The 21304-nt window shown below is 41.9% G+C and overlaps 7 protein-coding genes and 1 pseudogene across 10 annotated transcripts; 2 read left to right on the top strand and 6 right to left on the bottom strand.

Annotated features, from left to right (window-relative positions):
* Window positions 1–683: 683 nt before the first annotated feature.
* On the top strand, window positions 684–6609 carry LOC148412069 (uncharacterized). 2 transcript variants are annotated; one of them, XM_088434536.1, is made up of 2 exons: window positions 684–722; window positions 4732–6609. In XM_088434536.1, exons 1-2 carry the CDS (start codon window positions 710–712, stop codon window positions 6339–6341), a joined length of 1623 nt encoding a protein of 540 aa, XP_088290662.1. In that variant the 5' UTR covers window positions 684–709; the 3' UTR covers window positions 6342–6609. The 2 variants fall into 2 exon arrangements, with proteins under 2 accessions (XP_088290662.1, XP_088290661.1); XM_088434535.1 differs by lacking the exon at window positions 684–722 and adding an exon at window positions 3905–4330.
* LOC148412070 (uncharacterized) lies at window positions 1040–3726 on the bottom strand. The gene is made up of 3 exons (XM_088434576.1): window positions 3304–3726; window positions 2824–2933; window positions 1040–2745 (listed from the first exon to the last, which is right to left on the bottom strand). Exons 1-3 carry the CDS (start codon window positions 3428–3430, stop codon window positions 1597–1599), a joined length of 1386 nt encoding a protein of 461 aa, XP_088290702.1. The 5' UTR covers window positions 3431–3726; the 3' UTR covers window positions 1040–1596.
* A 616-nt stretch (window positions 6610–7225) lies between the features above and the next one.
* Window positions 7226–10971, top strand: LOC148412068 (uncharacterized). 2 transcript variants are annotated; one of them, XM_088434513.1, is made up of 3 exons: window positions 7226–7317; window positions 7469–7622; window positions 8425–10971. In XM_088434513.1, exons 2-3 carry the CDS (start codon window positions 7607–7609, stop codon window positions 10452–10454), a joined length of 2046 nt encoding a protein of 681 aa, XP_088290639.1. In that variant the 5' UTR covers window positions 7226–7317; window positions 7469–7606; the 3' UTR covers window positions 10455–10971. The 2 variants fall into 2 exon arrangements, with proteins under 2 accessions (XP_088290639.1, XP_088290640.1); XM_088434514.1 differs by having other exon boundaries at window positions 7253–7317; window positions 7466–7622.
* Window positions 10972–12244: 1273 nt separating this feature from the next.
* Window positions 12245–14321, bottom strand: LOC148412067 (uncharacterized). Its single transcript, XM_088434597.1, has 2 exons — window positions 13951–14321; window positions 12245–13487 (listed from the first exon to the last, which is right to left on the bottom strand). The coding sequence occupies exons 1-2, from the start codon at window positions 14018–14020 to the stop codon at window positions 12373–12375; spliced, it is 1185 nt and encodes a 394-aa protein (XP_088290723.1). The 5' UTR covers window positions 14021–14321; the 3' UTR covers window positions 12245–12372.
* A 976-nt stretch (window positions 14322–15297) lies between these two features.
* Window positions 15298–18003, bottom strand: LOC148412066 (uncharacterized; annotated as a pseudogene). Its single transcript, XR_015867913.1, has 2 exons — window positions 17330–18003; window positions 15298–16757 (listed from the first exon to the last, which is right to left on the bottom strand). The product of XR_015867913.1 is annotated as an uncharacterized LOC148412066 (transcript).
* A 188-nt stretch (window positions 18004–18191) lies between these two features.
* Window positions 18192–18818, bottom strand: LOC148412065 (histone H2A, embryonic). The gene has a single exon (XM_088434628.1). It carries the CDS (start codon window positions 18797–18799, stop codon window positions 18419–18421), a length of 381 nt encoding a protein of 126 aa, XP_088290754.1. The 5' UTR covers window positions 18800–18818; the 3' UTR covers window positions 18192–18418.
* A 183-nt stretch (window positions 18819–19001) lies between these two features.
* Window positions 19002–20201, bottom strand: LOC148412064 (histone H3-like). The gene has a single exon (XM_088434627.1). The coding sequence runs from the start codon at window positions 19791–19793 to the stop codon at window positions 19383–19385; it is 411 nt and encodes a 136-aa protein (XP_088290753.1). The 5' UTR covers window positions 19794–20201; the 3' UTR covers window positions 19002–19382.
* A 158-nt stretch (window positions 20202–20359) lies between these two features.
* LOC148412063 (uncharacterized) lies at window positions 20360–21276 on the bottom strand. The gene has a single exon (XM_088434622.1). It carries the CDS (start codon window positions 21255–21257, stop codon window positions 20634–20636), a length of 624 nt encoding a protein of 207 aa, XP_088290748.1. The 5' UTR covers window positions 21258–21276; the 3' UTR covers window positions 20360–20633.
* Window positions 21277–21304: the final 28 nt, after the last annotated feature.

Below are 21304 nucleotides of genomic sequence, written 5' to 3'. Positions count from 1 at the left end.
AAAATATTGTATTTAAAGCATCTTTAAAGCCAATTTGAATTTTCGGATATTGAAATATAAACTGTCCTCCAACAATTTACATAAAGAATACTGTATATATTTTAGGTTAAACAATTACTAATGCAACCTAACTATTTGCGATATGGACACGCAACTTTCAGGTTACACCATTTGAAAGATTTTTAATTTATTAATTATTCGAATTCGAATTCGAATTAATTCGAATTAATCGAAGCCTGAATATTTTTAGGATCGTTTTTTTTTTTTAATCTCAGTGATCTTCATACAGTTCTAGTACTGTACGTACATGATTTGCGTGAAATTATTGTACCTCCATCCACTAAGGGGCAGTGTTTTCATTGGTGACCGAGCTGAACCGGAAGTTGGCTGTGGCCAGACTGTCGTTTCAAATTAAAGTTTCCTCGTCATTCACAGGTGTCATTGATTGAGAAGAAGAAATCATTTTTGGGGTATTTACTGATCCGTTTTTTATTCTTCGGGTTGGTTATAATTGTGATGAATGAAATGTAGATCATTTTATCAATCGTAACAGAATCGTTTTTCCCCCCCACACCGAGTACAAGGAGTCAAAATAAAAATAAAATGGTCGTGCGGGGTAGAAGAACTGTCGGAACGGCACGTTATCCGGAGCTGCATGCAGCGGACAATCAGGAAATCGTCATCGCACATCCGGACCTCGGATCTCCAAATGCAACGCTGCGGTATGTGATCAGTTTCCTTTTGCTTGACCGGAATGCGAAACAAAACCAACACGGCGATCGCTTTCAAGCTATAATGTATAATGTTGAACGCATGTGTTGAAACGCTTGCGGTTGGGGTAAGGCTTTCAAAGTAGGAGTTTAATCAATGGTAGGGTTTCAAATTGGGGTTTTGAAATGGGCAAATATTCTCAAAGTATGGTTTTAATCTTGGGTTGAGGTTTCAAATACATTCATACACATGAATACCAAATACATATAAGATAGATAGATAGATAGATAGATAGATAAGCCACTGTAGATACATTCAAGATTCAAAATAAGCACTGTCTTTTTTTTTATTGTTTATTTGGAAAGGGAGGTGGCTCGGTGGTGAAATTGTTAGCACGTCCGCCTCACAGTTCAAGGAGCAGAGTTCGAATCCAGCCGGCTGTGGCCTTCCTGTGCGGCGTTTGCATGTTCTCCCCGAGCCCGCACGGGTTCCCTCCAGGCACTTTGGCTTCCTCGCACACTCCAAAAAAGACGCGTGGCAGGTCAATCGGACATAGTAAATTGTCCTTAGGTGTGATTGGGTGTGTGAACGTTTGTTTCTGTGTGCTCCAGTTCAGGGTGCCCACTGCCTTCTGCCCAAATTCTGCTGGGATAGGCACCAGCACACCAGCAAAGAAAATTGCCTCCTAATGAGCATTTACAGATTATGGCACTTTGTCGGTTAATGTCACAATTTCAATCAAAAACAAAACAAGACAAAAAAGACCAAGTCAAGACTTATACAAGCCCACCACAATTTGATAAATCATTCGTCGCTTCAATGGTAGACGACCTAAATCGTTTGCTTTCTTTGAACATAATTGTCAAAATGACATCACATACGGCGTCACTGATCACCGCTTATCTCAGCAGCACACTTGTGCCTCTTTGCTTGACAACAATTGGAGAATCTTTGACCACAAACTGAACGGGCAAATGGCATCTTATCAGCGTGGGTTCTTGTGTGTTCTCTCATGTTATCTATTCTCGAAAACTTTACACCACAAACTGCGCAGGAAAACGGTTTCTCACCGGTGTGGGTCCTTGTGTGTCGTTTCAAGTGGCCCTTTTGAGAAAATCTTTGACCGCAGTCTGAACAGGCGAAAGGTTTCTCACCGGTGTGTGTTTGAGTGTGTCGTTTTAAGACGCCGCTTTGAGAAAATCTTTGACCACAAACAGAGCAAGCAAAAGGTTTTACACCGGTGTGGGTTCTGGTGTGTGATTTTAAGCTGTCCTTCAAATTAAATTTTTTTCCACAAAACGAACAGGCAAAAGATTGTCCACTGCTGTGGATTCTCGCGTGTCGTCTCAAGCTTACGTTACGAGAAAATCTTTTACCACAAATTGAACAGGGAAAAGGGTTCTCACAACTGTGAGTTTTGGCGTGTGAATTCAAGTATACCTCTGAAGAAAATTTCCGACCGCAAACCAAACAGGCAAAAGCTTTCTCATTAATGTGGCTTCTTGAGTGTGTTCTCAAGCCTTCGTTTGTCCGAAATCTTTGACCGCAAACTGAACCGGCGAGAGTTCTCTCAGCAGTTCTTGTGTGTTGTATCAGAACCCTCTTGTTCAAAAATCTTTGAGCAAAATCCAAAGTGGCAAAAGGTTTTTCACCAGTGTGGCACATCAGATGCCTTTTAAAATCACGTTTCCAGCGTTTTCCATCACCTCCTGACTGGTCATCATCCTCATCAGTGTGAGGAGAGTGTGATGAGTTGTCACCATCTGACACCGTAGCTAAACTGCCGTCTACTTGTAATCCTTCACGGTGCTTGCCATCGATTGTTGTTGTCACGTGTTGACTGACGCTGCTGCATGAAAGCTCCGCCTCCTTATTCTCCTCATACTGTCCTTTATCTTCATTCTTAATGTGGGTACCAGTCACCGGCAATTCTGCGAAATCTTCCTCCTCTTTCATGCCCGGTGGCAGCTGCTTCTCCTCTTCGCCACTATGGGGCTCCGAGTCCTCCTCCTTAACGCCAGGCAACTCCGACTCCTGTCGAAGGGGGAGATATTCTTCACTCACCTCTGTGGAAATATGCGCACTAGTTACTGGCAATTCTGTGAGATCTGCCTCCTCTTTGTTGCTCGGTGGAAGCATCTCCTCCTCTTTAGGGTGCTCTGATGCCTCCTTAAGCCCAGGCAACTTTGGTTCCTGCCTCAGGAGATATTTTTCACTGACGTCTGTGCGACAAACAACACACGGTTATGTTGAGTTCGTTTGTTATGACTTTGTATTTCGTATTTAGGGTTTTCGGATAGACCACGTGAGAGAAAGAAAGGAAAAGTAGTATTATAAAGTATGATACAGTGCTTTGAATGCTTTGGCAAAGCCTACGTTTGTGTATATGTAATCTGTTTGGTTCAGAAATAGACGGAAAACACACGGATCAAGTCCAACTAACAATTGTCAGGGGACATCGTCATTAGCACACACTCCCCATTTTTTGCCATTTAAATAACGTTGTATCGAATATGCTCGGGTAAAATACTGTAAAACTAAACTAACACGGGAGTGTTGTTGAAAAGTTCTGACTCCGCGCAATTGACAAACCTGCTCTACATAGCGCTACTCGAGGCTGCATGCTAAGCTTGTCCAGCAGATGATCTTCTTGTCGCTCCTTCACCTTTCGAGCTTCACAAAGCTCCAATTCGAACTTGTCGTTGGTTCTTGCGCACATCTTCACTTGATGCTCTCCCGCTCTTGATGTCTGGTAAGTCAACTTACGTGTCTGCTTTCTTAGCGGCTTGCAAGCTAAGCAAGGCCGAGAAACTTCAACTAACTTCTGACGACACAACCTGCGCAGGAAATTATATATAAATAAAAAAAACGTGCAATAAACTATCGATCGAGTCTGAGTGTCGAGGAATGAGTATTCGCAGAAGCAATTCGGGACGCTACTTTCAAAAAACGCAAAGAAGCCTTTCAAGAACTTGCTCCGCTTTTTTTCAGTCTACGGCATGTCCACTGGGACAAAAGAGAAGTCTCTCCCACAATGTTTTAAGACTGAGTATAAAAAACCCGACTTCATATAGTTGTCAGTGTTCAAAGTTTGATTATTCGTTACAATTCTTAAAGATTAATTTAAATATATATCTTTGTGTTATTTGTCTTTGGCTTAAAGTCGCTCAGTGCGCTTGGTATAAGGTTTGTTCAAGTGGACTTTCCGTAGACTGAAGTTGCAGCGCTTTTCCTTGACGGCCTTCTTTCATCGTCAGAATCTCCACACGCTTTTCACGAAAGATTCCTTCCCGAATTCGAACTGAACGCATCCATCGTTACTTTAATGCTATCAATTTCACGTTTTACACATTTCTGTGTGGCGCAAGTCGTCTCAGTTTCGTTGAAGCTTCTCGGCCTTGTTTAGCTTGTTAGCTTGCTAGTCGCTAAGAAGGCAGACGCGTTTGTTGGCTCAGCATATATCGTGCGAACGTAAACTATCCGAAACATTAAGCCAAAGCGTGTGCACGATCGAAAGTGAAGATGGATGAGGATCTTTGTGGAGCCCAAAGGGAGAAGGGACGACAAGAAGGACAACTGCTGGACAAGCTTCTCATGCAGCTTCCGTTCAACACGCCAGGTTTGTCAAGCGCTCAGTCACTACTTTTCGATCATATTTCTCTGTATTTTGAACAGAGTCTCATCTGAGCACGTTCCGTTTCCACATTATTGACATGCCAAATGTGAACTGTGTTTGTCGGATCGTGACTCTGTGGCCTCGTTACGCAGACTTTCATGTCCAAAGCAAGGATAAAGAATCATCATTGTAGTCCGGGCATGTTTTTTTCTTTTTCTTTTTTTTTTAGATTATTGTTATTTTTTTTTGTAGCGTCTCATTTCGGAAAATGGTATGCATGTCAGAAGACGTTGGAAGCATAGGAAGAAGAAGTGATGTTACATCGAAACACTGCGCTAACTGCTGACTTGTGACGACAAAGCTAGATTTCTTTTGCTACACCATGTGTGTCTTGTGTCCCACAGATGAGAGTGAAGAACATCCGGCTCCCTTACAGCAGGAGCCAGAGTGTCTTGACGTCAAAGAGGAGGAGTTGAAGCCTCCTGGTGGTAGAAAAGAGAAGCTGCAGCATCCCAACATCAAAAAAGAAGAGCAGCTGTCACCATGCATGAAAGAGGAGGAAGATTTCACAGAGTTGCTGGTGGCTGGTGCGCAGGTGAAGACTGAAGATGATGAATGTCAACATGAGGAGAAGAAAGGGGAGGAGCTTCCAGGCAGCAGCTCCAGTCAGCACATAACAGAAATTGATGGCTTGGATGATGGAGGATCACAGGTAGACGGCTGGTTAGCTCCAATGTCAGATGGTGACGAACAAACATCACATTCTCCTCTCCCTTATGAAGATGACACACAGTCAGAAGGTGTGATGGCAAGTCACACCGACCGAAAACTTTGGAAATGTTATCAGTGTGGGAAAACCTTTCCTTACAAGTCCACTATGAAAAGACATTTGATGTGCCACACTGGTGAGAAACCTTTTGCCTGTTCAGTTTGTGATCACAGATTTTCTCAATATATTAAGATGATAGAACACACAAGAAGCCACACTGGAGAGAAACCTTTTGCCTGTTTGGTTTGTGGCAAAACGTTTTCTCGAAATGGATGCTTGAGAATACACGCAAGAATCCACACTGGTGAGAAACCTTTTTCCTGTTTAGTTTGTGGTGAAAGGTTTTCTAGAGAAAATTGCATGAAAGAACACACAAGATCCCACACTGGTGAGAAACCATTTGCATGTTTGCTTTGTGATAAAAGATTTTCTCGTCAGAGAAACTTGATACAACACAGAAAAACCCACACTAGGGAGAAACCTTTTGCCTGTTCGATTTGTGGCAAAGGATTGTCTTGTAAGAGAGGCTTGATTCAACACACAAGAACCCACACTGGTGAGAAACCTTTTACTTGTTCGATTTGTGGTCAAAGATTTATTCAAAATGGACACTTGATTGCGCACACAAGAACTCACACTGGTGAGAAACCTTTTGCCTGTTTGGCTTGTGGTCAAAGATTTACTAATAAGAGACTTATGATAGAACACACAAGATCCCACACTGGTGAGAAACCATTTGCATGTTTGGTTTGTGGTAAAAGATTTTCTCGTCAGAGAAGCTTGATACAACACAGAAAAGCCCACACTGGGGAGAAACCTTTTGCCTGTTTGGTTTGTGGCAAAACGTTTTATAAAAATGGAAGCTTGATAACACACGCAAGGATCCACACTGATGAGAAACCTTTTGCCTGTTCAGATTGTGGTAAAAGATTTTCTCTCAATGGAAATTTGAGACGCCACACAAGAACGCACACTGGTGAGAAACCGTTTGACTGTTCGGATTGTGGTAAAACATTTTCTAATAAGAGATGCATGATAGAACACACAAAAGCTCACGCTGGTGAGAAACCTTTTGCCTGTTTGGTTTGTGGTCAAAGGTTTGCTCGAAAGACTTCCATGAAGGAACACCTAAGAACCCACACTGGTGAGAGACCTTTTGCCTGTTCATTTTGTGGTCAAAGATTCCAGAGGAAGTCACTAGCAAAGAGGCACAAGTGTGCTGTTGAAAATAGCAGTGATCAGTGAAGGTTTGTTATGTCATATTAGCAGTAATGTTCAAAGAAACGTCATATTTCTTGTGCCTGCTATATTTTTGTTGCCTACCTCTGAAGCGATGAATGATTTGGGTACTTGTCTTGTGTTTAATATATGTCTAGACTTTTCATGCTTTCTTGTGTTTGTGTTCAAAACGTGACATCAACCTGCTTAGTCGCCTACAGAATGATTTCGCCGAAGGCTATTGGACTAGACTCTCACATACTGGCAAGTTGGAATAAACATTTCATTCATTGAACCTCGTGGCTCGGACTTTGATTATTTGTGCAGTTTTGTGTTGGCATGAGAGGAGTAAAGATATATACGGGAACAGCAATGTGGGTGTCTTCATCTTACCGCATCTCGTTTTTAAATAAATAAATCTAGAATTAAAAAAAGGATTTACTTTCCTTTTTAATGTTGAGAGAATTTACAATGTTATTGATGGGGATGGGCAGTAACAATACTCGGTCTTATTACAAGGCACAGATTCGTAGTCGATACTGTGACAGATATTACTATTGTCGCCCTCTTGTGGTGGTTTTAAAATCGGGACCTCCATATTGCAATAAAAAAAAGTGTTATAGCACGTTTAAAAAATGAAAGAAACACCCGTGAAAAAGGTTTTTTTTCATTCCTGTTTCGGACACGGTGGGTGGAGTTGCTACTTGGACAAACTTCACTTCCTTGACAAGAGTGAAAATTGAACGGAATAGAAATACATCATTTCATTTAGTACACCATTGTTTAATCTTATAGAAGAATCGCTTCGAGTTTTAAAGTTGTGTTTGTGAAAAGCTTTAATTTTAAATAGTATCGTTTATAAATTTTCATTCGCGTTTCGGTGGGATACCATTTGTCCAAGTGGACTTCCCGTAGATTTAGGTCAAAGACCTTGTTCTCGGCCTTCTTTCATTTCCTCACGCGCCAAACGAAAACTGTTGTACTGAATTCGAACTGAAAGCAAGTGAGTATCCATCGCTACCTTATTGCAATCAAACTCACGTTTCACATATTAATTAGTGACTCCCGTCGTCGAGGCTCGTGGAAGCTTCTCGGCCTTATTTAGCTTAGCATGCTAGTCGCTAACAACTCAAACGCCTTTGTTGGCTAAGCAGACTTCAAGTGCGAGCGGAAAGTGTGGAGAACAGCTGGTGGAAATGTGTGCAAGAATGAGAATTTAGCCCGAAGAGGATATTTGTGGAGTCCGAGAGGAGCAGGAGCGACAAGAAGATCGACTGCTGGAGAACGTTTGCATGCGTGCTCCACCAGGTTTGTCACTACTTTTCAACAATATTTCTTTCTTGCATTTTGAATAGAATCTTATCCGAGCACGTTCGATTCCACATTTTCGACATGCTAAAATGTGAATTGTGTGTGATGGTGACTTCTTCAACTTGTTTGTTTTCCTTTGGTAGATTTTTCAGGTCCGTGCAAGGATAATAAATTATGAAATTATAATTGCTTCAAGCAAGACACACGTTAATAATATTAAAAATAATGCCCATGCATTGTTTCCAAAAGTCCCCCTAGTCTTGTTTGCTTTTTCCGGGTGAATGCAAAAAGCGATCTTATTGTAGACCAAGTAGTCAATCAATGTACTTTTAGTAGCTCTGATTGGCTGGATTTGTGGCACATGCGTAACCTGTTTGCCAAACCGAGTGCGCAGAGGTCACAACTCGAGCTGGTTGTTGAGGGAGGGAGGGCCATTGTGGCTCGCTCAAAATGTTTCATTGCTCGCTCACGATTGCGGCACAAATATAATTCCATAATGTAGATTGTATCACCTTTGTGCCGTGTCGTGATTTTGTCCCTTTGTCCTTGGTTTTATCACTTTGTATCACGTCACAATGGAGTCACTTTTTTTCTTCCGAAGATCTTGTCAGAACGGGTTAGCTGTGGAAAGTGACTCGATCATGACATGACACAAAGTGATACAATCAACAACAAAGTGACTCACTCGTGACATGGCGCAAAGGTGATGGGGGGGGGGGGGGGGGGGTGACAACCGCAAATATCAAATACAAACCACATTACAACCTTTGTTAAACCATGTGTATCTTGTGTGCCGCAGACATGAATGAAGAATATCTCAGTCTCATACAGCAGCCAGAGTGGCTTAACGTCAAAGGGGAGTTGGAGCCTCCTGGTGGTAAAGAGGAGAAGCTGCAGCAACCCAAAGTCAAAAAAGAGGAGCAGCTGTCGCCATGCATAAAAGAGCAGGAAGAAATCATAGAGTTGACCGTGACTGATGTGGGTGTGAAGACGGAAGATGAACAAAGGGAAGAGGGGGAGGAGCCTCAAAGCAACAGTTCCAGTCATCAAATGACAGCAGAGATTGATGGTAAGCTTGGTGGAGGATCACAAGTAGATGATTGGTTAGCTCCGATGTCAGATGGCGACGACGCCTCGTCACATTCTTCTCACACTGATGATGAACAGTCGGAAGATGCACAGTCAGAAGGTGCGATGATTCATCAAACTGAGAGCAAATGTTGGAAATGTTCTCAGTGTGGGAAAGCATTTGTCTACGAGTCCCGTCTGAAACGACACATGATGAGCCACACTGGTGAGAAACCTTTTGCCTGTTCAGTTTGTGGTAAAAGGTTTTCTCTCAATGGAAACTTGAGACAACACACGAGAACCCACACCGGTGAGAAACCTTATGCCTGTTTGGTTTGTGGTCGAAGATTTTCTTGTAAGAAAGACTTGACACAACACACAAGGACTCACACTGGTGAGAAACCTTTTGCCTGTTCAGTTTGTGATCAAAGGTTTTCTCACAAAAGAAGGATGATAGAACATACAAGAACCCACACTGGGGAAAAACCTTTTGTCTGTTCGGTGTGCGGTAAAAGGTTTTCTATAAATGGAAACTTGAAAAAACACACAAGAACCCACACTGGTGAGAAACCTTGTGCCTGTTTGGTTTGTGGTCGAAGATTTTCTAGTAAGAAAGACTTGACCCAACACACAAGAACGCACACTGGTGAGAAGCCTTTTGCCTGTTCAGTGTGTGATCAAAGATTTTCTTGTAAGAGAAACTTGACACAACACACAAGAACCCACACTGGTGAGAAGCCTTTTGCTTGTACAGTTTGTGATCAACGATTTTCTCACAAAGTAAGCATGATTGCGCATGTAAGAACCCACACTGGCGAGAAACCGTTTGCCTGTTTGGATTGTGGTCAAAGATTTTCCAAAAAGAGAACTATGATAGAACACACAAGAGCCCATACCGGTGAGAAACCTTTTGCCTGTACGGTTTGTGGTAAAAGATTTTCTGGAAGTGAAACGTTGAGACAACACACAATAACCCACACTGGTGAAAAACCTTTTGCCTGTTCGGTTTGTGATAAAAGATTTTCTCGGAAGACGACTTTGACACAACACACAAGAACCCACACTGGTGAGAAACCTTTTGCCTGTTCAGTTTGTGATCAAAGATTTTCTCAGAAAGTAACCATGATAACACATGCAAGAATCCACAGTGGCGAGAAACCTTTTGTCTGTTCATATTGTGGTCAAAAATTTTCCAATAAGAGAATTATGGTAGAACATACGAGAACCCACACTGGTGAGAAGCCCTATGTCTGTTCAGTTTGTGGTAAAAAATTTTCTCTCTATGCAAATTTGAGACGACACACGGGAACCCACACTGGCGAGAAACCGTTTGACTGTTCGGATTGTGGTAAAAGCTTTTCTAATAAGAGCTACATGACAGAACACCAAAGAACCCACAGTGTTGAGAAACTGTTTGACTGTTCAGAATGTGGGAAAAGATTTTCTAACAAGAGGTGCTTGATAGAACACACTAGAACTCACGCTGGTGAGAACCCTTTTGCCTGTTTGGTTTGTGGTCAAAGGTTTGCTCGAAAGTCTTACTTGAGAGGACACACAAGAACCCACACTGGTGAGAAACCTTTTGCCTGTTTAGTCTGTGGTGAAAGGTTTTCTAGAAAGGAATACATGACAGAACATACCAGAACCCACACTGGTGAGAAACCATTTGCCTGTTCACTTTGTGGTCAGAGATTTCAAAGTAAGTTTCTTGCAAAGAGACACAAGTGTGTTGTTGAGATTGGCAGTGCAAAAAATCAGTGAAGCTGTTATGTCTACTTAAAATTTAAAATAAAATAAAAAATCTGTTTCCTTATTAATATTGAAAGTAATTACAAAGTCGTTGTTTGGAAATATTAGGGATGGGTGATTAATTCCAGGCCTCATTTCTAAGTATTGTTACTTGAAACTATTAGTGGTTTTAAAATGGGCAATTAGATAATACAATTGAAAATATAATAAAATTGAAAATGCTCAATTTGAAGAAATGGGTCTATTTTGAAAACAACTTGTCATTGTATTTGGGAGAAAGTGTCAGTCATATTGGTATTTAGTATTCCAGTTCTTCTATGTTCTTTTCTTTGTTCTACTTCAACTATTAAGAATGAAAACTTGTGCTGCAATACTCAAAGAAATCTAGGATGTTTGATTTTTGTTTGTTTTTTTCCTTTCTTTATTCGTACATATTGAAACCTTGTTGAAAAAAGCTTTGCAAAATTGAAAATTATTCAACAGGATGCATTGTTTAAATAAAGTCATTAATTGTATTTAATGTAGTTTTGTCATTATTATTATTTCAATTTAAAATCTCTGAGAAGCTTTGATAAATTACGCTTTGTTCCAATTGGTTGCTTAAAAGATATAAAATTTCAGGTAAAATAATAAATTTATGTAATTTTGTCCAAGTGGACTTTCCGTAGTTGTAAATCGAAGGGCTTCTTCTCAAACCCCTTTCTTTTTTTACGAATCCACACGTGTTAAACGAAAACTTTTGTCCTGAATCCGAACTGGGAGTGCCGAAGCAAGTGAGTGTTAATCGCTGCTTTATTGCAATCAAATTCACGTTTCACAAATTCCTGTGTGATTCCATTCGTCTCGGGCTTGTAGATGAAGTTTATCGGCGTTGTTTAGCTTATCTTAATTTAGCTTATCTTGCTAGTCGCTAACAACGCAGACGTGTTAGCCAAAATAAAGTGCGATCGTAAATTGTCAATGAAGTGAAAGTGTGCAAGAATGATTCACTGTGTGTTTTCCTTGTTTACTGACCTTAACCGGAAGTTGACCGGAAGTTGACAGCTTCAAGTTGGGGTTTCCTCGTCATTGACCGGCGTTACGGGCGGTATTTGACGAAAGCTTTTTGGACACCGCAAGTCAGCCGGAGCCGCGTGGAGCGTCGTCCTCGTCGTGCATCTTGGATCTTCAAATGTCGTTTGACGCGAGCTGAGGTATGTGGTCGATTCACTTCAAATCGGAGTTTGGGTTCTAAATTGTGATGAGGTTTTCAGAACTAGTTTTAAATGTAGCCTTTGTATTTAAAAGAGTGATTTTAGTGAACGCCAGGTTTACTTTCAAAGTAGGCTTTTAAACCGGTTAGGGTTTCAAAGTTGTTGGGTTGTTATCCTGAGGTTTTACGATAGGGTTGCGAGTTTCAAAGTAGGATTGGGAATTTGAGTAAGGTTTTCAAACTAATCATGGTTAGGTGTTCAAATTAGGGTTTCAAATCAATGATAGGGTTTTAAACGCGCATGGGAATCTAAAAATAGGGTTTCAAAAAAGGGATCGTTTCAAATTAGGATTTGAAAGTCGGGTTTTAAACTAAATGTTAAGTGTTTCCGTAGGAAATTTTTGAACTCGGGCTAGGAATTGGAGTTAGGGTCTTAAACTTGATTAAGGGTTGCAACGTATGGGTCCAAACTTGGGTTGGAGAGTAAAATTTGGTTTTTAAACTCTGGTCAGGGTTTTTAAGCAGGATATTACACTAGGGGTGGGATTTTAAACTGGACTAAGGGTTACAAAATAAAAGTTCCCAACAATGTATCTCAATTGAACAAGCATTGTGTTTTTACATTCCTTTAATGAAAAACTGTCTATATCTTAAACAATGTCTCTTTAAAAGAGATCCTATCAAATAGAAAGAACAAAAAGCATCGGCAATCAATGCCAGAGTTATTACGTTCAATACTCAACAACTTTTTGGGGAAATTCTTTTCACACTCTCGCCTGCGTGGGTTCTTGTGTGTACTTTTAAGTTTCCCTTTTGAGAGAAACGCTGATCACAAACTGAGCATTTAAAAGGTTTCTCTCCACTGTGTGTTCTTGCGTGTTTTATCAAGGTTCCCTTTTCAGAGAATCTATGACCACATACTGAGCATGCAAACGGTCTCTCGCCAGTGTGTGTCCTTGTGTGTATAGTTAAGCTACCCTTTTGAGAGAAGCCTTGACCACATATGGCACAAGCAAATGGTTTCTCTCCAGTGTGCGTTCTTGTGTGTGACCTCAAGTTTGCCCTTTCAGAGAATCTTTGATCACAAGCTAAACAGGCAAACGGTTTCTCACCTGTGTGGGTTCTAGTGTGCGTCTTTAAGCTCACCCGTGTAGAAAAGCTTTGACCACAAACTGTACAGCCAAAAGGCTTCTCTCCAGTGTGTTTTCTTATGTGGGTCTGTAAGTTTCCATTCTGTGCAAATCTTTGCCCACAAAATGAGCAAGCAAAAGGTTTTTCACCAGTGTGTGTTTTTGCGTGTGTTCTTAAGTGTCCCTTATGAGAGAATCTTTTCCCGCAATCTGAGCATACAAAAGGTTTTTCCCCAGTGTGGGATATCATATGCGTTTTCAAAAGTGACTTGTAGACAAATGTTTTCCCGCAGTGAGAACATTTCCAGCGCTTGTTGGTGTAACATGTCACATCATGCTCTTCTTCATCATCATCACCATCAGTGTTTGGAGACTGTGACGTGTCATCACTGTCTGACATTGGCGCTAAAACACTGTCCGCTTGTGATCCTTCAAAGTGCTCGCCGCCAGTTTCTGGTGTGGAGAGTTGACTTGAGATACTACTGCTGCTTGGAGGCTCCGCCCCTCTGTCCTCCTCATCTTGACCCTCATCTTCACTCTTCACTGGATCACCAGTTAGGAACAACTCAATGATGTCGTCCTCCTGGTTTTCATTCTCCATTTTGATGTGAGGGAGTTGCATCTGAGCCTTCTCTTGAATGGGAAGATGCTCCGACGCATTGGCTTTAAGATCATGTGACCCTGGCTTCTGCTGCTTAGTACCATGATTATTTTCATTGACGCCTGCGTGACACAAAAGGACAATGCTCCAATTAGCATTAGCATGAGAAGGAACGCCACAACATTGTCAGCTTCTGTAGCCGTTGCCATTTAAAAATTCCGTTGCACTATATTTACATTTTCAGACCGATTGGGGTGTGCAAAAAACTCATTTGTGTTATTCTTATATTAGTAATTATTGTGTGATGAGTGTTTTTTTATGGCTAACCTAATTTGGTCTGTTATCAATTTATATTGTTTTCAAATTAATGAAAACAATAAAAAAATATCCATGCGCATCATGGCCGTAAACAGTGTAAGTAAACACAGCTGGTGGGGGGACGTTTAAATAAATCGTGGGAATACGCGTTAATTTAAACGTAATTTCATAAAGTGCATGCGTGCGGCTTACAACAAATAATTACGTAAATCACAGCACCGAATTGCCGCAAAAGGAGTAAATATGAGGGGAGGTTGCGTAACACACCTCCAGACAAGTTGAACGCGGCGTCCTTCCAAATTTGCCGTTGACGTTCGTTTTCATCGCAAAGTTCCATCACTGTCGCTCTACCAAACACTTTCACACGAAAATCATGACACTCGACGCTTTTGCTTAGCGAGCAGTTGGCAACAGTGTCTTCTTTGTTAGCGGTTAGCTAAGCTAACACGCCCGAGAATGTTCAACGTGTATTGACATGAGTTCAACCCCACGCGAAGATTTAATGAGTTGATGTTTTCCTCCGGTAAATTACTGATGGAAACTCTACATCTGTTCTGCAGCGAGAGAATTAATACGAGCATTGTTTAAATTACGGGCGGTTAGCCAAAACTGCTACAGCTACAACGGACCGTCTACGGAAAGTCCATTGGGACAAAGCTCCGACGCCACGAAATAAAAGGTTTTTATTCTAGCGGAACGTGACACTTTTACAACATTTAATCAAACCAGATCATCAAACTATATTAAGCTATGGGGAAAGTGTATATTCATAATAATGGAAAGGCAATCTTACCGAGAATAACGCCGATTTCTCTCAGGTTTGAAAAATAACTACATTTCCCACAATTCTCGGCTCTCTTCAGCCATCTCATTTTGCGTCTTTTCTGCGGATTGCACAGGGAAAGTTAAATTACCCCTCCGAACGTCACTCAATTTATAACGCCGCGTCAAAACATTTTCACACAAGAGTGCTAAGGTAAAAAAAAATGAAATAGTTATCCATAACTGTCAATGCCGGGCAATAAGTGAACCGTTTAATGCATTGTAGTACCAATCTTGTCCGTTAAGGGTCGCTATTTTCACATACAAGACGTCGACTGATTCTTTCTATAGTATAACGCGTAAATCTAAATAAACAAATAGTGGAATTTATTTCTACTGACGAAGAACTAGTTATACAACTGCGGATCAATTTAGTGCAATATAATTTTGTATTATAAATAAAAAACGGATCGAATAAACTGTCGAACTACAGTTGTCTGGAGTATTTCATTCAGCAACTCAAGAAGATAGATCGTGCCACCTTTTTTCTTCCGTAAAATTGTGTTTCTAATGACAACGTGCATGTGTATCAGACTCCCCAAACTAAAGACATATAAATGAACGTTTTCCACCTTATCATAAACTTGAGGCATTTATAATTGATTTAAATCACTCGTTTACTTAAAAAACATGGACATCACAAAAAAATTCGGACAAGACACATTGCCCTTCATGATTTAACTCAAGTCAAAATTTACATAGAATACAAGCGGAAAAAACACAAAGTAAATGCAATACAAAAATGTAATTTACTTGACCAATATAAGTGTATCACAGATGTGAATTTTCCTCTTCAATCTTCATTGATCTATGCTTCTTTTCACCAGAACAAATGTGTCTTTTAACCTGATCCTTACGTGAGAAATTTTGACCACATACCGAACACGCAGTGTGTGTTTGTGTGTGTGCCCTAAATGTTTCTTTTCTAGGAAATCCTTTGCCACACACCGAACAGGTGTAAGGTTTCTCCCCACTGTGTGCTCTGGTGTGACGGTTTAAGTTGCCTTGGTGAGCGAATCTTTGACCGCAGACTGAGCAGGCAAAAGGTTTCTCACCAGTATGCGTTCTTGTGTGTGCTTGGAAGTATCTGCGCGAGGAAAATCTTTTGCTGCAGAGCGAGCAGGCGAAAGGTCTCTCTCCCGTGTGCGTTCTCGTGTGCGTGGTCAGGGTGCGCCTCTCGCAGAAACGTTGCCCGCAAACTGAGCAGGCAAAAGGTTTCTCACCGGTGTGTGTTCTTGTGTGTGTTTTAAGGTTCGCCTTTGTTGAGAAGCTTTTGCCACAATCCAAGCAGGCGAAAGGTTTCTCTCCGGTGTGTGTTCTCATGTGTGTTGTCAAAACGCGGCTCTCAGAGAACCTTTGACCGCATACCGAACAGGCAAAAGGTTTCTCTCCCGTGTGTATTCTTGTGTGTATTCGTAAATTTCCTTTTACAGAGAATCTGAGATTGCAGAAAGCACAGGCAAAAGGTTTCTCTCCCGTATGTGTTCTCATGTGTGATATAAGGTGTACCTTTTGCAAGAATCTTCGGCTGCACACCGAGCAGGCAAATGCTTTCTCGCCAGTGTGCGTTCTTGTGTGATTTGTCAATGTGTGTCTATAAGAGAATCTTAGACCGCAAACTGTGCAAGCAAACGCTTTCTCTCCCGTGTGTGTTATTGTGTGTCGTCGTAAGCTCCCCTTTTGAGAGAATTGTTGACCGCACACTGAGCAGGCGAAAGCTTTCTTTCCCGTGTGCGTTAAAGCGTGTCTCCTCAAGCTTCCCTTTTGAGAGAATTTCCGACCGCAAACTGAGCAGGTAAAAGGTTTTTCTCCAGTGTGGACGATCATGTGCATCTTCCAAAGAGACTTATAGGCAAACGTTTTCCCGCACTGAGAACACTTCCAACGTTTGCGTGTGACATCATCTTCCGACTGCTCGTCATCGTCGGTGTCGGGAGAGTCTGACGCGATGTCGTCGCTATCTGATAGCGGAGCTAAAAGGCTGTCTGCTTGTGATCCTTCGTCACCTTCTGTTTTCATTTGCTGACTTGAGCTGTTGCTTAGAGGCTCCGCCCTCTTCTTCTCCTCTTGTTGGCCTTCATCTTCACTCTTCAGTGGGACACCAGTCACAGGCAACTCTGTGAAATTCTCTTCCTCCTTTATGTGCGGTGGCTGAGGCTGCTCCTCCTCTTTAACTTGAAGAGGCTCCAAGTGCTCCTTTTCCTCCTTAATCTCTGGAAACTGCGTCTTCTGCTGCTCAGGGTCTTTGGTGTCTGCAAGACGCAAAAAGACAAATCTGATGAAAGGCTGACTTGAATAACAAACAAATGAGCAAAACTGAAAAAGCAATTTAGCTAACAAAATAAAATTTAAAAATGTCACTTATTGAAGCTAATATAGAGAAAATATCCCTTGTCTTAGACATTTCATTTGATATGTTTTCCTACACCTTTATTAATTTTGTTTTTAGTTTTTGTTTCTTAATAATATGCATTTAAACATGTAATCAACATTCAATTATCAACACAATTATATTAATGCATTTACTAAATTCACTCTGATTACATTGATGCAACATAAGGAAAACCAAAATGTATTTTGCCTTGAAATTTAGAGCTAAAAAAATATAGTCTTTGGGGCGGGCGATCTCACGCAAAATCATAACATTACGCAAAAAGTAATTCATCAAAACCAAATTTACGCAAAAAGTAATTCATCAAAACCAAATTTACGGTCGTTTCTTCTTAAATGGAAAATAAAGTGAGTCAAATCAGTGTGTTATTGAATTAATTTTGAGGATCATTTATCCAAATTCCACAAGTGAGGAAGCAGAAAGCTAGCAAACCTCCGCATGACACAGCCGGAGGAGGCCTCTTGCTACGCGGATCAGGCAGTTGATGTTGTCCCTCGGTCTCCTCTCGGGCTCCACAAAGCTCCTCCTCGTACTTGACGGTCTTTTGGGCGCACATTTCTCACGCGATAGTCCCTGCACTTGGTATGTGCTGAGTGAACGTTTGGACAGCAATCAAACGCGTCCCCTTTGTTAGCAAGCTAAACTCTGCTAAATTAAGCTAAGCTAGCTAAGCAAGGCCGACAAGCTTCAACGAGCCGTTTAACCGGACATGAAGTTTTAAAGACTGGACTATTCTTTCAGGAAAGTGCCAATGAAATTACAGCGTGCACGCCTCGGCACATTTTGTACAAATTCGGGAAGAATTATTACGTCAAGCGTGTACCGGTCCGAAATATAAATCGGATTTTGACGGATGGTCTACGGCAAACCCACTCGGACAAACTTTGTGCACTATCGTAAAAAACATCACAATATACGTAAATTTAACAAGTTTAATGATTCTTACCCCACAAAACTACGCATGTTAAATTTCCTGACCACTATTGTCACAAGTGTATTTTTAAAAAGGTTTTATTTCGGTTCCAATTAAATCCCAAACTCGCGTTTGTAAACTTCTGGAATTGAAAGCAGATTTCACAGACGATTATTCAATAATTGGAATAAACCATAACGAGTTATATTGCCAAATACTCAATGAAAATAATAAAATGTAAAATTGATTCGAAAACTGTTTCAAGAGAAAAAAAATCCAATGACTATTCAAGTGATGTTAGGTTCCGAACGACTCTTCACTGAACTTTTTTGTATACTGCATAACCAAAACACAGCACGAGACGGTGTTTTGAACGGTTCAGTTGAACGATTCTATTGAAGGAGTCAAATATTTCCATCACTACTCTACTTTCGAGAAGGAAGTGTCGAATATCTTGTTATACAAGTTCTGTTAAAGAAGCGTCTAGCGAGCATAAGCAAGTCGAGTTCATACGTGTACTTATTGAACAAGAAATTGGGAATTGGACTCTTTTTGAAGAAGAGTGAGTGGCTCTGAAAAGAGCCGTTTGTGTTTCGGACAGCGGTCGTTTACTTCTTGGCGGGTTTCTCAGATTTTTTAGGCAGAAGCACTGCCTGAATGTTGGGCAGGACTCCGCCCTGAGCGATGGTGACACCGCCGAGAAGTTTGTTGAGCTCCTCGTCGTTACGGACGGCGAGCTGCAAGTGACGAGGGATGATTCTCGTTTTCTTGTTGTCGCGAGCAGCGTTACCAGCGAGCTCCAAAATTTCCGCGGTGAGGTACTCGAGCACTGCCGCCATGTAAACTGGAGCGCCGCCGCCGACGCGTTGTGCGTAGTTGCCTTTGCGAAGCAGTCTGTGGACTCGACCCACGGGGAACTGAAGTCCCGCACGGGAAGAACGAGTCCTCGCCTTTGCTCTTGCCTTGCCTGATTTACCGCGTCCAGACATTATTGACGTTGCTCGAACGTTTTCTTGGCTGAGTAGAGAGTACGGGTTGAACGTGGAGCAAGAGTATTTATACAAACTGTTGCTGCTCGCTGATTGGTCATTGAATGCGAAGAATGGGTTGTCCAATCAGCATCAAGCTACAAGTTGCCGCTTGTTCGCGTAACTTCTGGTTGTTCAAGTGTTTGGACAAGTTCGCGATGCGTTTAATGGCACAAACTACAAAACGTGTTTAATCTTTATAACATACGTATCAAAACATCCAAAGATCAAATACCCAATAGTAAAGTGAACATTGCTGTAGTTTAAGAAAAACAACGTTATATAATCTTTACATCACATTAAAATTGTAATAAAAGTAGGTATTTTTTGTAGAGCGTAGTCTGCCAGAAATTTAATAACCTTTTGAAAGCTTAAGTTTGCGCACATCACACAAATTTTATATTTCCTATCTGTTTCGGAAGGAATGTCATGTTTCATTTTTATGTGTGTATACATTGCAACCCTTAATGATGGTGGAGTAATACATCTCAAGAGTCTAGGGAAGTGGCTCTTAAAAGAGCCGTTGTGTCGTCGGTGATGTTACTTAAGCCCTCTCGCCGCGGATCCTGCGAGCAAGCTGGATGTCCTTGGGCATGATGGTGACCCTCTTGGCGTGGATGGCGCACAAGTTGGTGTCCTCGAACAGACCGACCAGGTATGCTTCGCTGGACTCCTGCAGGGCCATGACGGCAGAACTCTGGAAGCGCAGGTCGGTCTTGAAATCCTGTGCGATCTCCCTCACAAGGCGTTGGAAGGGAAGCTTGCGAATGAGCAGCTCGGTGGACTTCTGGTAGCGACGGATCTCGCGGAGAGCCACGGTACCGGGCCTGTAACGATGGGGTTTCTTGACACCACCGGTGGCTGGGGCGCTCTTACGGGCAGCTTTGGTGGCCAGCTGCTTCCTGGGGGCCTTGCCTCCGGTGGACTTACGAGCTGTCTGCTTTGTACGAGCCATTCTTTCCTCTTGTGTTGTTACTAGCGAGAATGCCTCTAACACGGGGAGCGGCGAGTTTTATCCAGGCGAGCCTGCACTTGATTGGTGCGTTTTGGAAATTCCCGCGCAAAAGTTATTTGTCCATTGGATGACGTGATTTTGAATTGAACCAATCAGGACCGGCAAACTACACTAAACTCAGTTGAATTGCGGGGTAAATGCATTTGGCGAATATGTGAACACTGCTGGGGAAATGCTGCGGAAATCGGACTAAAGACAAGAAGAACATTCTCAAGAACAAATATATGTAATGGTACATTGCACATGACTGAACATTTCTGATCTAGCATATCGATGCAAATCACAATATCACGTCGACACAAACGCAAAAAAAAAAATCGGTGCTAATAGCGTAACGTTATGCTTTACCTCTTTGTTTACAATCGATGAGGATTTTTCAGTCAGGTTCAGTGATAAAGTAACCAAACCACTTTACCCAGTATTTTTTTTAAATAATACTCACAAACATTATTTCATATTTGCAGGATTTGTAGGATGTTAATTTTGAGCAAGTTGTGGAAAATAAAGACATTCTGAATTTTTATTAATAAAAATTTAGATTTGTGAAGTGAGTGGCACTTTGACGATAGTCAAAACAAGTAATGGTCATTGGGCATTTGCTATTCAATTGCTATTGGGCAGGCATAACAAACATATCTACCCGCATTCCTCTATAAGATCTCATGTTCAGTAGTGATCAAAAGTTCCTTACGTTCTTTATTAAACGACAATGGAGGAATGAAGCTCTTTAAAGTTAATGTGGTGGCTCTGAAAAGAGCCGTTTGTGTAGACAAAGTCGATTTACTTCTTCTTGGGCGTCACCTTCTTGGTTACTTTCGGTTTGGGAGCCTTTTTGGCTTTGGGCGCCTTCTTGGTGGCGGGGGCCTTTTTGGCGGCGGACGCCTTTTTAACGGCAGGTTTCTTGGCGGCGGATTTCTTTGTCGCGGGAGACTTCTTACTCACCGCTGCCTTCGTAGCGCTCTTCGCAGATTTCTTCACTTTGTTGGGTGTTGAAGTTTTGACGGGTTTCTTGGCAGCGGGGTTTTTCTTCGAGGTGATCTTCTTGGCGGCGGTGGGCTTGCTGGCTTTAGCGATCGTTTTGGTTTTGCCTTCGGTTGTCTTGTTCATCTTGAAGGACCCGGAAGCGCCAGTGCCCTTGGTTTGAACTAAGACCCCCTTTGCCACCAGTGCCTTGATGACGGTCCTTAGGCGAGCCCGGTTCTTTTCCACGTCGTAACCTTTGCCGGCGAGATTCTTCTTGACAGCAGCCAGGGAGACACCGTTACGCTCCTTGGACGCGGCCACAGCTTCGATGATGAGCTCGCTGGCGCTGGGTCCAGGCGGTTTGGGCTTGGATGTAGCCTTCTTCTTGGCGGCGGTTTTGGCCGGGGCGGCCGGAGCCGGCGCTGGAGCGACTTCAGCCATTTTAGTTGTGTGTTTGTCAAAAACTATGCGGCGATGCTGCGTGAAGA

Source organism: Hippichthys cyanospilos, chromosome 15 (assembly GCF_059441005.1).
Source record: "Hippichthys cyanospilos isolate Australia breed blue-spotted pipefish chromosome 15, RoL_Hcya_1.0, whole genome shotgun sequence".
NCBI classification, from domain to species: domain Eukaryota; kingdom Metazoa; phylum Chordata; class Actinopteri; order Syngnathiformes; family Syngnathidae; genus Hippichthys; species Hippichthys cyanospilos.
The sequence above is the reverse complement of the archived record's forward strand: the minus strand, read 5'-3'. Positions and strand labels throughout refer to the sequence as shown.